We start from the raw sequence: 18,114 nt of genomic DNA on the forward strand, positions 1-18,114 counted from the left end.
TACCGACCCATTTCACTAATTCCAACTATATCCAAAATAATTGAAAAACTAGTACTTGCCCGACTTCTCGAACACCTTTCCTCTAACCATCTGCAAAACCACATCACATGGCTTTATAGCAGGAAGGTCCACAACAAACCGCCCTTATAAGCCTCGCTGAGTTTTTGTTGGACCTAACGAGAGAGCGGAAGCAACGCAGCAGCCATCTTTCTTGATTACAGCAGGGTTTGATTGTCTGGATCACAAGCACCTTCTGAACAAACTAAACAAGCCTTGGAATACGAGGAAATGCAAAGGCATGGTTCACCAGCTACCTGACTGGAAGAGTCAAAATAGATAAAATCAATCACACAGGACATGGAAGAACCAACACGGTGAATTCTGATCCAAAATCATCATCACACGCGAGGTGTGCCTCAAAGGATCAGTGCTGGGACTGTTCTTTTTATATTATTTACAAATGACTTCCCCGAGTTCATGCAAGGTACAGTAAAACTCTTATGTATGCCGACGACACTGTCCTTCTTTTGGGTGGTCAAAAAACAGAACAACTAGTGGAGAGTTTTGTAGCACTAAAATATGGCATTGGCAATACAATACTGCCACAACATGAACTTGTTGTTAATGAAAATAAAACAAAACATCTGATATTGGGAAAGACATGGCAAAAGCATTGGAAACACTTCCGGGCCTAGACGAAAACCTCATCCGCAAAGTATCTTGGAATTACTTTTGACAACAAACTCTCTTGGACATCACACATCGACACTTATGCAGTAAAACTTAGCACCGGACTGTTCGTGATACGACGGATGATAAAGTATAAGTGACTTGACAACCTCAAAAAAACAGCATATTACGCCATTTTTGAGTCTCACTTAAAATATGGGATTGCAGTTTGGGGCGGCACAGCTGCAGGCAACTTGCAGCGTATTCTTGTATTACAAAAAAGAGCCATTTAGACTCCTAAAAAAACCTACAGCCCAGTGAATCTTGCAGGCAAGCCTTTAAAGACCTCCGGATCCTGACAGTGATAGATTTATATGTTCTGGAAGTAGTACTCTACATACTATCAGGGCAATAGAAACAGTAAAGACCGGAGCAAAAAACTCATATACTACTACAATACCAGATTTCACACGACTACCATCTTCCTGCTCACAGACTGACTTTCCTCCACTGAAAAGAAATCAAGCTATATCGGTGCCAAGATATGGAATATACTCCCGGACGAACTCAAGAGAACTGAACATCACAATTGGACGACAACTCAGAGAACTGGCTGCAGGACCGACCATTCTACTCCTTGACTGAATTTTTTAATTGGAAAAATGATAACTAACACTATTCTAATGTTAATGACTCTGTTACTAATCTTGAAGATTATGTTAATAAAGATATTTTTGACTTTGACTTTGACACAATTTCTAAGTAAATAAATACAAACAATTGGTTGTGGTTAAAGTTACAAAAATGTGTTTGTTAGATTGTAGTCATGCACTATGAAACAACATGACGTAAGGCTCCTCATATAGGTAACGATTGGTTGAACGGTTTGGTTTGAACAGTTGGAATTGTCCGACTGATCATCATGTGTGCAGTGAAGTCGTTCAGATGAATGTTTGATTGAAGAACTGATAGAATTTTTACCAGCTGTCATCCAACAATTGATGTTCTAATGATGAAAACAAACATGTGTGGGGAATTTTACCAGACTGGCAACAATATTAGCTCAATTCAGGTTTGGATAAGACAGTGATATCTAAACATAAACTAACTTTCTTTGTTTTAACCTATGAAATTTAATGACCAAAGTGTGTGTGAGGAGCAATCTTTCACAAACTAAACTGGGACAATCGGTTGTCCAACTTTAATAATCCGACGGATCACTGCATGTTTGGGGGACTTAACGCGACATACAGATAGGACTGATCAAGATAAACTCCACTACACTAGTGGCGGCAACCTTGGAATAATCAACATCAGGTGGGATTTGCAAACACATAGCCGATCATACAAACTTTAGTAACCTCACGCTGTCGTCCATGCACTCTGTAATCAATCCAGTGACATAATTACCCACTCATTGTCAATCTTCATTCACAGATTTATAGATCACACTGTATAAAATACAGTGTTTGGGATTAATTAACTCCTTATTTAAGTAGCTATCAAATTATTTCTTAATTTTATAAGTTCTTAAAGAAAGTAAATGTGTTTTGAGAAATTTCCTGTTCTACACTGAGATTCCCAACTTATTCCCAGTTTTCCCAGTCAGGTAGCTATCCTGTTTTAAAAGTATTACTATGAGATAAAGACCATTATAACTTTAAATTATATAATACCTAATACAGATCTTGTACCATGTAATGCCTGTAAAATCATTTCCCCCAAGAAGGGGGTGGAGGTAATTAGAAAGTGAAAGAGAGTATTAGCTTATTTGAGTTCTCTTAAACATACAATTAAATCGTAGGCCACTATAAGTTAAGGGTAACTAGGGACACCACTGGTTGCCGATGAATTTGTGGTTCATAGTATAATATGTAGTCTATTAGTTGAGGGTAACTAGTGACGCAACCGAGTAATTAGTGACGGTCAGTTGCCGGACTCTGTCACAAACCAGGCAACCTTATTTCCTCAGCAATGTTGTGGGCATTGTTGTAAATGTAGCTTATTACCTATACCCACTGACTGGTGACACCACTGTTTCTGCATAGGCATGCAAAATCAGCTATTTCTCTCTCTTTCTCCCAAGCATATACTATGCTTATTGTTTTTTTCCCAATCTCTAATCAAAATCACTCTACACACCTTTTGAAGTATTAAAGGCTAAAAGTTGATCAGCGAAGTTAGCGGTAAATAAAGACAAGATTAGAGAAAATAACATTTTCTTTAGTTTAACAATTGTGGTTTAGCAATGATAGTTTGGATATACAAAATTAAGAAAAACTGTATTAATGTGCACGTACGGGACATCAAATAATGTGTATTATAAGCCTTTACTTAATCTAGAAACTAACATTGATCTTTACACATTTTCCTGACTCCTTTTCTTTTTCATTAGCAAAACAAGTAACAGAAACGGAAAAAAATAAAAATTGAATAGTTATTGAATTCAACAATCGAGTGATCATTACTGCTTATCTTTACTTCTCATTTATCTTCCTGAATCCTTTCCCTTCATGATTTAAATTAACATGTGTTTACAATACGGCAAGGAACATGAGCAAAAAATAATAATAAAATAAAAACATGCCGAACAATAAAACAGATGTAAATAACCGGAACGAAGCGAGATGTTGTCGCATTGCCTCATGCAAACAATCAGCTGATATGACTTGTGGCAATGCTGCAAGGTAAGGGAGGAAATGGGGTGCGGTAACTGCCCATATGGCCAGACTTGCAATGATGTGTCTTGATTATATGGTTACCTTCAGCTAATACCAGCTTTATGATAAATACTAATATTAATTAATAATAAGCACTAAATTAAGTTGAAGCAAGAAGAAGTGAGAGAACTTTCTTACTAGCTAATTTTTCTATTAAAATCAAATTTATACTAAACTTAATTAAAGTTGGAACTGTGACTTGTATCTCATATTTTAACATGTTTCACGTGAAACCTTTTCTGTCTCACATTAGATGGATCTGAGTCCTCTTTAACTACTTAATCTTTCTCCTCAGAGCAAATTAACAAAATATTTTATTGTTTATGGTTTTATTATAAACTTATTTCATTCACATAAAAGTTATTTCGAATAAAAATTTTGAAAATAATTAAATAACTATTTGCAATTAAAACCATACTGCCTGCACAATTAGCTCAGTTCAGACTCAAATCAAAAAATAAAATTGATTTTCATCAAGGACCAGATGTATTACCAGTCTACTTTAAAAGTAAGGATTGTAATTTGTTAACTTATAATAAACATCATGTAAAGGATTGAAATAATTATGGCTAGTATACAACAGAATCCTGCACTATTTAGGTTGGCGTTAGTGGACCTACCATAAACCATTTCCTTGCGTGCAGCGTCAAGCCGGCGTTGAAGGCTATCCTCTGTCTCAGTTTTACGGCCACGTAGCCGTGTCTCCAGGTCTGCAAGGGAGGGTGGCTTGATGAACACCAGAAGAGGGTTAAGATCTGTTGTCTTCACTTGCTTTACTCCTTCTACATCAATGTCTAGTACACATACCTTCCCACTCTCACAGACCGACCTCACTGCTGACACACTGTTAAGAAAATACCATTAAGGTATAAGTCTGATTAAATCTTAATTTAACCCTTTTAGTGCCAACGTCCTTATATACGGACGTTTAAAAAACTACAGAGAAATGCCAACGTCCGTATATACGGACGCGTGAATAACTACCGAAGAATGCCGACGTCCGTATATACGGACGTTCGGAGTAAAAATCATACCGCAATAATTTTTTAACTTGTTCTAAATTTGTTGGTATACAAACAATCAGAATGAACCAATCTACATAAAAAAAATAATAACAGTAATATCGTAAGGTTAGTCAGGTGTTTAGCCATGATAGAAATGGCCGTGGTTGTTGCATCAGAGAAAGTTGTGTCAGCTGATAGTTCAAGTCTAATCGATGTGTTTGGTTGTTTGTGTTGCTGCTTCCACAGTGTTTGTTTGTTTATAAATAGTTTACTAACATAAAAAGTAAACTTCAATAAAATGAAAACTACATTTGTGTGCAAACGCTGTAAAAAAGGATTGCATCCCTTATGTTTGCCTCACTATATTTGTGTTACCACCTAACTATAATACCTATGTACAAAAGTGTGTAAATTTTGTTGTTGATATTTTACAAATTGTACATTATTTTTTAAGTAGAAAGTAGTTTCAGACAGTTTTTAATGGTTTCATATTGGAAAATAGGTACTTTGGGATTATACCGACCACACCCAGACATGAATCGTTATTTGACATTTTGCTTCTACTGATTACTAGATTAGCGTAAAACAATATTTCGTCAATATAAAATAGGAATTGTCTTATCGCAAACCCCTCCCCATCCTCAGACAGAGGTCAAAGTCGAGCGGTCTAGTAGATAACGTGATTGCAGAGTCGCGTCGCTTTGTTGTACTTCCGTGTTTTACCTCTACATTTATCCAAACACAAAAATTCAACAAAAACAAACATTACCAAACTAAAACTAAACTCTTTATTGAAAAAAACACTCAAACTCGTTTTTATTCTTGATCACATTCCGCCACCCAAAATGCGAGTGTGGCGCTGAAGGTGCTGCCGAAGCCCGCGCTGATGTCAACGAAAGAAAAACATCCCTCGAGATATTACCTATCAGTAAAATATCAAATTCTAGAGGGGCTGATCAGAAATATAAATTGAATTGTAATGGAAAGGCAATTATGTACCGTGCAAATCATGTGATGCCGCGCGGCCTGCCGTAATCGGGATTCTTGAGAAAGATAAGATAACAGCGACAACAATACCGATCACAATACCTGGAAATGCTTATATGTTTGTAATTTTGTAATTACAGAGTTGTTTTTTCGTTCTATCATGTTTGTTTCTATAAATTTATAGTTTTGTGTTCTTCATACTGGTGTGGTCGGTATAATCCCAAAGTACCGGAAAATATTATAAGCTTTATAAAGAAGCTAAATAGTGTAAATAACACAAAAAATTGAAAATGTAACTTTCTAAAAAAATTATCATGATTTTTTGTTTGTTTTTGAAATATTAATCAAAACTTTTTATGTGTGTATTCAGTTTTAATTCCTCTTTCAAGTGATAAATGTGTTATAGTGAAATAATTTTTTAAAGTACTATTTTTCATGTGAAACTGGAAAAATATAAAAACTGTAAGTAAAATGTCTAATTTTTTTTAAGTTAATTACATTTAGAAATATAATTTGCTTTATAGTTTTTTATAAGGAAATTTATTTTACTGCAAAACAATGAAAAAATTCGGAAAATATCTCAATATTTGTAATTTTTACAATTTTTTTAGTAAAACACTGCAAAACGGCTGAAACAGGCCTGGCATCCTTCAGTAGTATTATGTGAAAAATCACTGGCATTTCTCAGACCAACTTTTGATTTTTTTGTCTGGCACTAAAAGGGTTAAATACCTTTTCTCTCTTTAGAAAGTTTGCTATCATTTTGATCAGCAAACATAAACATGTTAAATAATATTATTTTTCATATGTTAATCCTTTGCACTTCGTACCTTAGCACACTCTAACCAAGGAAGCTAAAATTAAACTTGACAAAAATTATTCTGAATGTTTCCCTTATGGTGTATTTTATTATAGTTCAATATTCATTGTTACAGCTATTTTTAAAACTAATTTTGAGTGTTAAGAGGTTTTCAATATAGATTATGAAAAACAAAACATTCTTATTTACCAAACTCTATAAACTAAGGTTTTAATCATTTATAATTTTAAAACAAATACCTAGTTCAATCACATTAATAACATATACTCTGATATACATTAAAACTTTACCAGTATATGAATTTTATAAAAGACTAACCCACCTTGTCCCATACATATTGTTGGAGAAGACTGCTGACTCTATGAACTCCCCTCGGGTTATAGCCTGTTCCATCTCCTCCTTGGTGGTGAAATGATAGTGCTTCCCATTCTCTTCCCCGGGACGAGGGTTTCGGGTGGTGTGGGATACGGAGAACCCGAATTTATCCGGAAACTCCTCAAAGAGGAGTCGCAGGAGAGATGACTTGCCGGAGCCAGATGGTCCGCACAGTACCAACACCTTAGGACCCTGGCGCACCATTCTCCGCGCACCAGCTGAAATTAGGTGCAGAGTTAATGAAGTGATTACCTCTACCATACTTAAGATTACCTCTACCATATTTAAGAGTTGCTATATTACCGGTTTTTCTCAGAGATTACCAAATTTTGAGGGTAAAAAAAAATATAGGGTACTTTGGGATTATACCGACCACACCCAGACATGAATCGTTATTTGACATTTTGCTTCTACTGATTACTAGATTAGCGTAGAACAATATTTCGTCAATATAAAACAGGAATTGTCCTATCGCAAACCCCTCCCCATCCTCAGACAGAGGTCAAAGTCGAGCGGTCTAGTAGATAACGGTCTAGTAGATAACGTGTTTTACCCCTACATTTCTCCAAACACAAAAATTCAACTAAAACAAACATTACCAAACAAAAACTAAACTCTTTATTGAAAAAAACACACAAAACTTGTTTTTATTCTTGATCACACTCTGTCACCAAAAATTCGAGTGCCTCCGGCCATCAGCGCGGGCTTCGGCAGCACCTTCCCGCGCTGATGTCAACGAAAAAAAAAAAAAAACATCCCTCGAGATAATATAATAATAATATAATAATAATAATAATAATTTATTGCCGTTAAGAGCAGGGAAGCATTGACAAAGTCATAATTCACATGTATAACATACAAGCATGTCAAGTACAACTAAGTTTTAATTAAAATTATAACTATACAAAACTTGAATAATATTAATTCAAAAGTCTATGATATTCAAATTAAAAAATTCGTCAATGGAATAAAAGGGATTATTTATCAGCCATTTATACAACTTTTTACAGAAGGTTTTCTCAGGATATTTAATGATTAAGTTTTTGTAATTTATTATATATTTTTAGTGAGATGACAATGTGGCTATTCAATGTTTTAGTCAATCTACAAGAATTAATGTTTGACTGGTTTTTAGATCTTGTGTCATACTTATGACTGCTTGGTTTAAGCATATCAGAGTTTTTATAAAACATACAGGATCAAGTCAAAGATATACACATTGATCACTGTAGGAATATTTAAGCTTACAAATATGGGTTTACAATGTTCTAAGGGCCCTGCATCAGAAATGGTTCTGACAGCTTTTTTCTGTAGCACGAGAATTTCCTCTAATCCTACTGCAGTTTCCAAACAGAATTATTCCGTATCTGAATACCGATTGAAAATTTGCAAAGTACACTGATCTAATGTAATTTTGATGAATGCAATAAGTTAACCGCTTTAATAAAAATATTACTCGAGATAATTTAATACTTAAATAATCAATATGTGGTCCCCAAGTAAGAGTCTTGTCAACATAAATTCCTAGAAACTTTACGTTAGTAGAAGGGTTATCTTTTAGAAAGTTTTCATTAAATTTTCTCAAAGAAAATGAGATTTTTTGTGTTTTTTTTTTTTTCTTCGTTTAAATGGAATCCATTCGACATGAACCATTCAGAAGCCTCTTTTAAAGTATTTAGACAAAGAGATCTAAGTTCTTCAAGGTTTTTATTAGAATTAAAAAAATGTAGTGTCGTCAGCATACATATAGGTTTTTACCTTTAACCGAATTTGGAAGATCGTTAATACTAATTAAAAAAAGGAGCGGCCCCAGTACAGAGCCCTGAGGTACACCGTATGAGACCACTAACTCCTTGGACCTTGGACCATTCTCCATCTATACAAACCTTTTGTTTTCGATTGCTAAGGTATTGATTTAAAAAAACATAATTGTGACCCTGAAACACCATAGTAGTTCAATTTCATTAACAGTTCTGAATGATTTACACATTCAAAAGCCTTGCTCAGGTCACAAAGGTGGCCTGAGCAAAAGCCCTTGTTCTCAAAGGCTGATAGCACATCTTGCACCAACATATCTACAGCGTCAATAGTAGATTTTCCCTTTCTAAATCCAAATTGAGAATTACTTAAAAATTTGTTTTCCTTCAAAATACGCATTTATCTGGTCATAAACCAACATTTCAAATATTTTGGATAAAACGGGAATAATCGAAATTGGGCGATAACTCTGCGGCTTGTCCTTGGGCCCCTTCTTAAAAACCGGACATATCCGACTTAACTTCAACTCGTCAGGAAAAATTCCCTCCACAAGACATAAGTTAAAACAGTAAGACAAAGGACTTGCAATGGATTTTATTATATTTTTTTAAAAGGTTATTGGACATTAGATAAATGTCACAACTATTTGAGTTTTTAAGACTGCTGGCTAATGTAATTACTTCATTAGGAGTAATTGGTCGCCATGCAAAATTTTGAGAATTCACACTGGCAAATTTTTAATAAGCTCCTCTGAACCATATCTAGGGCAGAGCCCATTTTATTTTTTATTTCATTTACAGAATTGATGTAGGAATTATTGAATGAATCAGGTGAAATTCCAATGTTAGAATTATTTACAAAACTCATTTTTCCATTATCTTTTATTATTTTCCAGGCAGTTTTACATTTGTTGCTGCTATTATTTATTAATTTTGTATTATGAGTTAATTTTGCATTTTTTACCTGATTGTTTATAATGTTTCTTCAGGTCTAAAAAAGCTTTTTATTTCAGGTTTCTGAGGCCGATTTAGAATTTTTTACTATACCATTCAAAAATAATAATCTTTTTTTTTATGTCAGCTAGATCATTAGTATACCAATTAATGTTTTAATACTGATAAATTATTCTGGTTACTTTTTTTTAGTTTGGCAAAATAGTTGATATTGTCTATTAGCAATTTAAAAAAAAATTTGAAAAGCACTGAGAGCAGTTGGTTATTCATACTCAATATGCCATCCCCACTGATACGTGTTTAGTTTGTCTGTCAAGTGTGCCCAGGCATTATTAGAAACAAATAATTTGCAATAACTGACAGAATCTGGACTATTTTCCGCGCCAATTGTTTTTTCCTCTTTACTGAACCAAAAGGTGCATGTATTATGAGACCATTGTGGTCAGAGAAAGGAAAAGTTAAAAATGTCACAATCTATTTTAAATTCTCTTTGGTAATTTTACTAGAACATTGTCCAGACAATTAGCACCTCTGGTTGCTTTATTGTATGTAATGTAATAAAAAATCATGCTGGCGCATGACATTACAAAACTGTTTTGACATGTTATTAGTTTTGGTGACGTCAAAATTAAAATTAAAGTCCCCCCCTATGATAGAGGTGTAATTTGGGCAGCTAGCTAAGAAAGAGAGCAAACTTGTCAAGATTTTCAAGGAAGATATGTGGTTTCCGGATGGTGAGTGATATAAAGTGACACTATTATAAGTTTTAAACTATCAATAAAAATTGCAGCTGCCTCAAAGTTTACTTCTGAAACAAATTGATTTACATCACATGTCCTGCTTTGGACATTCATTGCGGGTAAAAATCAACGAACCCCCCGCGAATGTGGTTTTGACCGACAGAAAGCGCTGACACAGGTATAACCATCAGGTGCAGCTAGTTTAATTTCCTCCTCTTTGAGCCAGTGTTCACACAAACCTACCACAAAAATATTTTTATCAGTTAAAAAGCTATCCAAAATTGAAATTTTATTTTTTAGACCTTGAATATTTAAAAACAAAACACTGGAATTTGACCCGTTACAGTTTAGAGACAGTATTCAGATTAGTATTAGTATTTTTTTTTTGTTTACTTGTGTTTTGGTTACGTCTTAAACCTAAGCATATTTATTTCTATGGGTCTTACTCCTAAAAAATCTATATTTATAGGCGTACTATTTAGTGAACCTGTAGCACATGACACACAACTGACCAATCATCACCAGCACATTTATTACAAATGTTACCACTAGATACTGTCGGAGTGAAGTGAGCATCTGTATTATCATCTAAGGTAGCAGGCTCCATTGTCTCCCCGTCTGAGGTCACAAGATGATGACATCTCATCAGCAGAACTCAAAAGTGCTGTCATCTCACTGGGAGTTGCTGGATGTGTTAGTATGGTTGAAGCGAGACCATCAGAAGATATCGGTATTGCAGCTGGGGACATATCAGCTTTCTCCCACAGTTCACGGTGAGAAGAGATGGTGTATCTTAGCTTCTCACAAAGGCGGAATAGGATAGTCCGTTTCGAAGCTTCCTTTTTGCGTACTCATTACATGTGACGATGTAAACAGAAGCTTTACTGACTTTAATAAACTTAATCAGTTCAGCAACAAAGTGTTCAGGTTCAATACCATCTCTTGTACAAACCCATTGGTGAACAAATAAGTTGTTTTAGACCCCTTTTTTTTAAATTCTCGAGTTAAATCTTCAAAAGCTAGGTTATAATTGCTAATTTTGGGTTTTTGGTAGTATTTATCTTTTGTAATTAAAACTAAATATTTCAGCACCTTCTGCAGTTTTCTGGTACGCCAAATGACTTGTAATGCAATCTTTCATAGAGGGTTTGCCAAACTTTTCTTTAAAAATCGTTGCAATTTCCAGCACTCATACTTCTTTTATTATTTAGGTCTGCCGATATGCAATGTGAGAAAGCAACATGTTCGTCTCCTTGATGTTTTTTCAAAGACATCCATGATGTTCGCCTCAATTACTGTAATTGGTTCTTTATTTTCCATTGTTGGTATAATTGAGGACCTTGCTGATATTGGAGAGAGAGGGAAACTAGTGATTGGTGTTAACCTGATATTAGCAGTATCAATTTTATTTAGAAAATCTATAATCATAAAACTCAGTTTCTTTTTTCCCCTATAGTTCAGGTGCAAGCCATGGCGTGTGAAATGCAGTCTATTGAAAGAATCAAAATCAATAATATAACATTATCTAGTCGGGAAACAATTTCTCGTATGTAGGTTGTTCGCCATTGCTATCTCGTCATGTATTGGGCTTGTCATGCTGTAGGTCAAAACGAGGAGGAATTGTGGTAATACAAACTGATCTTGTCTTGCTGAAATTTTTTAGTTTGCTTTCCATTTTTTCATAGATTACCTGAGGTGTTTTTCTTGAGCATATCGTTTGTTCCCAGCTAATAACATGAGGGGGCGATCAAGAGATTCTTTTATTTGGCCATAAACTTTTGTTATATCAGCACCAGAGTCACTAAACCGTTAATGCTGATTTTTTTGTTGCTGATAGTACCTATCAGTAAAATATCAAATTCTAGAAATTGAATCTGAAATTTGGGGCTGATCAGAAATATAAATTGAATTGTAATGGAAAGGCAATTATGTACCTGCAAAAAACTTAAATAATCATGTGATGCCACCACCTTAATCGGGATTCTTGAGAAAGATAAGATAAGAGAAAGATAAGATAACAGCAACAACAATACCAATCACAACAACTGGAAATGCTTGTTGATTGATGGAATGTTAGTTCTGTTACTCAACTATATCGTTTTATAACGCTCTAAGTTCATTGAAGTTTAAGCGTTGGGGGCATATAACAGAATCTGACCCCATTAACAATATTTATAATCGTTGTAAGTTTTTAATTTTGTAATTAAAGAGTTGTTTTTTTCGTTCTATCATGTTTGTTTCTATAAATTTATATTTTTGTGTTCTTCATACTGGTGTGGTCGGTATAATCCCAAAGTACCAAATATAGTTTCAAGGAATTTTCACAAAAATCTCCTCTTTTTAAATTTTCCTATAAACATGAGTTAACAAAAAATAAAAACAATATTTTGTGGAAATCCTATTTGAGAACAAATAGTATTAAATGTTTGAAACATTATGTAATGATTGCCAAAGTTACCCACTCCCCTTTACACTTGGTCTATTATTATAACTTTATAACTGTGTGGCTATGTTTCGGAGGAAAATGTTGTTAGCTTTCACTTATACTAAAATATGGTCATTGATCATTGAGTATAGGTATACAAATATGTATCAGTGACACAAGTAAACCAAACAGAATAGAAGACCAAAGAAACTGAAACAAACGTTTAAGTGGCTGTTCTATAATCTTTATTGCAAAAGACACGTATGCACATCAATTTGTTAAGACAGCTCAATAGCTTACGTTGTAAAACTTAACGTTTTAGGTTTAAATATGAATTAATTGTAACTGTGATTGGAGATAAAAAAACAGGCCAAAATAAAAAATATAAAAAATACAGCAATGGATAATAAAAGGAATACAGTAACAGCCCAGTCACTTAAAAGCATGCAATGTGGCAAATACAGCATCAAATTACATTTTTGTAAGGAGTTCTACAAGTATCGTTTGTAAATAAATGTTTATTGAAAAATATAGGATCAAATTTGGTACTATAATATTTATCATTCCAAAATAAACAAATATCAAATCTATATAAATAAAAATGAATTTCCGTTCGTTAGTCTCGCTAAAACTAGAGAACGGCTGAACCGATTTGGCTAATTTTGGTCTTGAAATGTTCGTGGAAGTCCAGGGAAGGTTTAAACGATGAGAAAATATAACAAAATTGCAAGGAAAATACTAAAAACAACAATTTGATTTTCTCATACAAACTGTTCTTACCTGTCAAACGTTTGATTAATGTTCATGTATTTAACTTAATTTAATTTAAGAGCTGTAACAAATACAAATGACGAAGTGTCTCAGTATCATATGTTTACTTCTACTGCATGCAATTTTGGGTAAAAAAGCTGTCGCCATTATAGGTTAACATTATTAGTGCAAGAAAACATTAATATCAGATACTGCTTACAATGCCGAGATGAAAACGACCTAACATAGGTCGTCGAAGTAGATCGAATGTGCGACGACTTATCTCACGCGCTAATCGCACTGATGACCAGCAAGAGACTGATAATGATAACAGTCGTATTGGTATGGCACATTTGCGTTCTACAGTAAATCAAAATGAAGTGGATAGACAAAGAATGCAACGAGTTCGGGCACATCGATCACAACAGCAGCGAGCCCGGGAAAAGGAAATTGACCGATTCCGCAAACGCAATGCTCCTGTGAACCTGGAACGATCTCCTACGATCCAGAAATTTAACAAGATCATAAACCATCTGTAACAATTGGGGAAATGTCAATCATTTGTCTACATTGTAAAGCATTAAAATACAGCGGTGAATCTGCAGGTTTATGTTGTGCAGGCGGTAAAGTAAAATTGCCACAATTGGTCCCACCACCTGATCCGTTATTCTCATTCATAATAATTAGGGTGCGTTCGGAAATATACATTGAAATTCACAGACCCGGTGTTGCCAAATTAACTACTTTATAGCTAGATCATCTATAAAATATTCCTATTGATCATTAAAGTTAAAAATCAAAAATTTAAATAATACAAATGATCGCCCTAATTTAAAAATCGATGATTTCCTTTTGTCCGATATGATAATTTGACAATAAATGTGTTGTATTTAATGTATGCAAAAATATTTTATTAATTTTGAATTGTTATCAAAATGTCTAGAATAAAAAAAAACAAAATTTAAACCATGTGAGATGTAATTACTAAATGTGTCATGTTGTGCCCTTGGGTATATACGTTGTTACTAATACATAATGTCTGAAATAAAAATCATTTTGATACGATTCAAATGTTTTTTTAATAAACATATATTAATATACAGTATATTGATCAGTCTTTATGGTAAGAAACATATTTTCTTAAATTTCTCGGCACTTGAAAAAATCGGCACTTGAATCAGCAAATAATATGTTAGATTAATTGATATTATTTATAAACCCGGTTTGCTAACGATGTCTTCACTTTGCTCGCTAGGACCTGACGGCGTGGCAGGAGGCCTCGGTGACTCGGACAAGTTTGGCAAAGCCAGAATATTGCCGATGTTGTGCTCCTGATTTTCTTCTGTCTCATCCAAATATTTTAATTCTTCACCAGTTAAATTAAGTTCTGAAAATGTTATTCCTTCAGATGATAAAGATGATGATAGCATTGTTGAGGCGAACTTCGGTTTTGATAACAATTGTTGTTTCACTTGATTTTTTGTTCCTTGGCCCTGTTAATTCTTATTATGCGGCTCAAATTGTGACCGCACTTGATACAAAAGTTGAAAGTATCAGCGGTTATTGTCAAACATTCGTCGCATCTTAACAATTTTTTAGTGTAACTGGGACAGGTAGTTGTTTTATTCTGCCGTTCTATCCACTTTTTGCAAAAGGGACAATGCATTGTAAAAGTTCTTCTTCTATAAAAACAAATCAATCAATCAATTTAAAGGACAGTGACTATCACGTTACAAATTCAGCCAATTATAAAAACAAGCGATCTGACACTTGATCTGATAGAAATTTAAAACACCTTTTTAAAGGCACCTTTATGTTTTTTTTTTTTTTTATTAATTATTGTGGCATTGTTCAACAGCTGCTGTGTAGAAGGCGCTGTATTCATTGAATTTTGAACAGTTCTAAGATGCCATAGCATGACCTATACTATGATGATGATGCCTTTATAAAGTTACAGGTTTTGCAATGCATAATTAGGGTTTAAATTAATATGGTTTATGTTAAGAGGTAAGTGAAACGAAGTTCACCGGGTCAGCTAGTATTATATAAATCCCACAGTAAATATAATATAAATATATGTGGTGGGGCTCTGATTCCCATAAAGAGTGGTGATTACTTTTAAAATAAGTAGAATACAAATATTAAATAACAAGCAGTTTTTTGTCAATAAAATAAAAATTGCAGTTTTTGTAAATGTTTATTTACAAATTTGCAATGGTGAAAACAATGCATAAGTCATGTGTTTTATATTCCAAACAGTTGCTACTAAGACACAAAAAATCAGTTTAATAAACCTACTGCAGAGAAAATGTACTATTAGGAAAATACTAAATCTCCTCCCTCCCAAACAAATTTGGGTAGACTTTAATAAGTGACCTACACTCGTTATTCGGTTGTTTTAACGAATTGTTCAATGTTTTTATTTGAAGGCATAATTCGATATTACAACTTATGTAACTTAGCATATGATTTCACATTATTACTTATAGCAGTTTTAATGTAAACAATAAACAGCAAGAAGTAACTAATATTTTGAGACTGAAAATGGCGATAAATATGAGGAAAATATGTGGGATATTTCTCACAAGTGACGAGATTAGTTTAAGTGGCTTCAACATGTACGTTTGGCTCCTGGTAACCCATGGGGAGAACTCTTTCCTTCATTTCACAAAAGGAGTTACTCATTGCTATCAAGCTGAGCAAGTTATAAATATTGTAAGGTTTCTTTGATCTGTAAGTCTAGGCCTTAGTTGGTTTTGTTTTAAAATGTTAGTGTTAAATGTATGTTTTTAAAATTGTAATAAACAAGATTCTTCTTGTCACAGTAATTTATTATTTAACTCTGATTGTGTACGATTTTTTCATAAGGAAGGTGGATAATATACCGAACAATTTGATAAAAACAACCGAATAACAAATGTAGGCTGCTTATAACAGTCTCCCCAAACTTTTATATAAACAGAGAAAACCCTGTTTTAACTGCAAGAAAGCACTATATTTAAGTAAAACCCTCAAAATTAGTATATCTGTATCCATTTTGTATTATATTTTGCTTGTTTGATTGTTATAGCTCCTTTATTATTTATGAGATTATCACTATGTATATTACATTAATTTCAAATATGATTGCTGTTATGAATAGGCTATAAATATGTTGATATAATTGAATTAGACTTGTATTTCATATATGAATATTAAGAATCGATGATTATACTAATCAGTATAAAAACCGGGTCCACTTATTGTACTCTACCCTTATTTGAACCTTAAAGATTAACCTATTTAAAAGAAAACAACAATATGTCCGTACCTTTTGATACAAATCAATGTAACAAATAAATTTTTAGATTAAGGTTAGGAAATCTATATATTTTTGGAATTAGCACAACATTTAGGATTAGTTGTAGATATACAGTTTTGATGTAAAACTTATTGCTAAGCAGTTGAATAACGGAATAGTTAAAAAAAATTTTTTGTAAAACATCATTTAGGCTACGGTACATGGAAACTAAAATGGGTTATTTTTGTTATAATATTTTCCAAATATAATTTGGACTGACATATGAAATGGGATGCATTATAAAAATCATCTGAGTGGCTGTTAAATTAGAGCCGCCAGTACAGATTAATACCATTGCCAGTTTCAGGGTTAAGCATTTTCATTTTGTAAAAACAAAAAATATTGTGAGGTGACTACAGTAAACAATTTTCCGAAATTTTTAACTTTAAGTACTTATAATAATGATCTAAGCTTACCTTGAGTCTTAATAATGTAATCACGTGGCTTAGGTAAAGGATATAGTTAAAACATTTAGCTGTACAGTTAATTTAAGTCTTACCTCTCAATGTGTTTAAAACCGAAAACGTCGTAAAAAATATTCACCAACTAGTTCAAACAATGAGATATATTAATTAATGTAGGAGACAAAATACTATCTCAAAATCCCAGTTATAAATTAGGATTAGATCTAAATTCCAAAAATGGGAGTTTACTTAGTACCTTAGATTTTAAGCGCCAGCAAGAACTATAACAAATAATATTATGTGTAGTATTTTATAAAAATGAATCCACAAGTTTCATTAAAAAACTACACAAACCAAGTTTTAAAACCAAATTATACAAAACAACAGATTTTACACGAGAGTCACGTAATTTGATTTAAGATAGGTTAATTAGCAACGCAAAATCACATTGTATTTTTATTTAAAAGTGCTCAACTTATTTCATAATGTGTTATTGTCAGCTGATAACAGAATAACCAATATCCAGTAACTATAGTAAAATAATTTTGTTCGGACTGATAGACTATAAAGAGAGTGTATGTATATATGCTGCTTACGTTGCCAACCAAAGTAGTGTCTTGTATTATGGCTAATCGACAATCACCACTTCATTTTTGTAAAATCTTATTTGATGTTTTTATCATTTTAAGATTTTTCAAGTTATAGTAACATAAACTAAGTGGTTGCTGGTTTCTGTGGTTGCTGATGACAACGTTAAATATGTCACTTGCTATTAAATATAAAAACGTAGCTAAAGCAGTACAAAACACAAAGGGTCGGTTTAAGCCGCAACTAGAAAATAATGTAGTTTCTAACATTTATTCTTTTTAGGATTAAAGATAGCTATGGTATAGATATTTGTAAGTTAATTGAGGATCGTGATACGGTATTTCCTTCAAACAATAAAGTTCTAAAAATTGGCGATTCTAAGACAAAGCAGAGAGCTAAATAGTTGATAAACTATGAGTTTAATTATTTAACGTAAGCCATTGAGTAATAAAATTCAAAAATATTGAATAATAATGTTCATGTAACTGGTATAGTAGAAGTTTCTATTTGTAACAAGATGACCACTCCAGATCCTACTAAAATGGTTTCTGTATTATAATGAATGAACTAATAATAATCTT

The 18,114-nt window shown here is 33.2% G+C and overlaps 1 protein-coding gene across 6 annotated transcripts in view; it reads right to left on the reverse strand.

Annotated features, from left to right (window-relative positions):
• Positions 1-17,405, reverse strand: part of LOC124354814 (guanylate kinase) — a 38,728-nt gene extending 21,323 nt beyond the window's left edge. For 2 of the 6 annotated variants that reach the window (XM_046805545.1, XM_046805547.1), the window contains exons 1-3: positions 17,041-17,404; positions 6,523-6,793; positions 4,010-4,233 (exon numbers count right to left, since the gene is read on the reverse strand). In XM_046805545.1, coding sequence (XP_046661501.1) covers positions 4,010-4,233; positions 6,523-6,779 — 481 coding nt within the window. In that variant the 5' untranslated portion in view covers positions 6,780-6,793; positions 17,041-17,404. Of the gene's footprint in view, positions 1-4,009; positions 4,234-6,522; positions 6,794-17,040 lie in introns of all 6 variants that reach the window. The other 4 variants (XM_046805546.1, XM_046805542.1, XM_046805544.1 and 1 more) reach the window with 3 other exon arrangements.
• Between the last annotated feature and the right edge of the window lie 709 nt (positions 17,406-18,114).

Source organism: Homalodisca vitripennis, chromosome 2 (genome assembly GCF_021130785.1).
Source record: "Homalodisca vitripennis isolate AUS2020 chromosome 2, UT_GWSS_2.1, whole genome shotgun sequence".
Classification (NCBI taxonomy): domain Eukaryota; kingdom Metazoa; phylum Arthropoda; class Insecta; order Hemiptera; family Cicadellidae; genus Homalodisca; species Homalodisca vitripennis.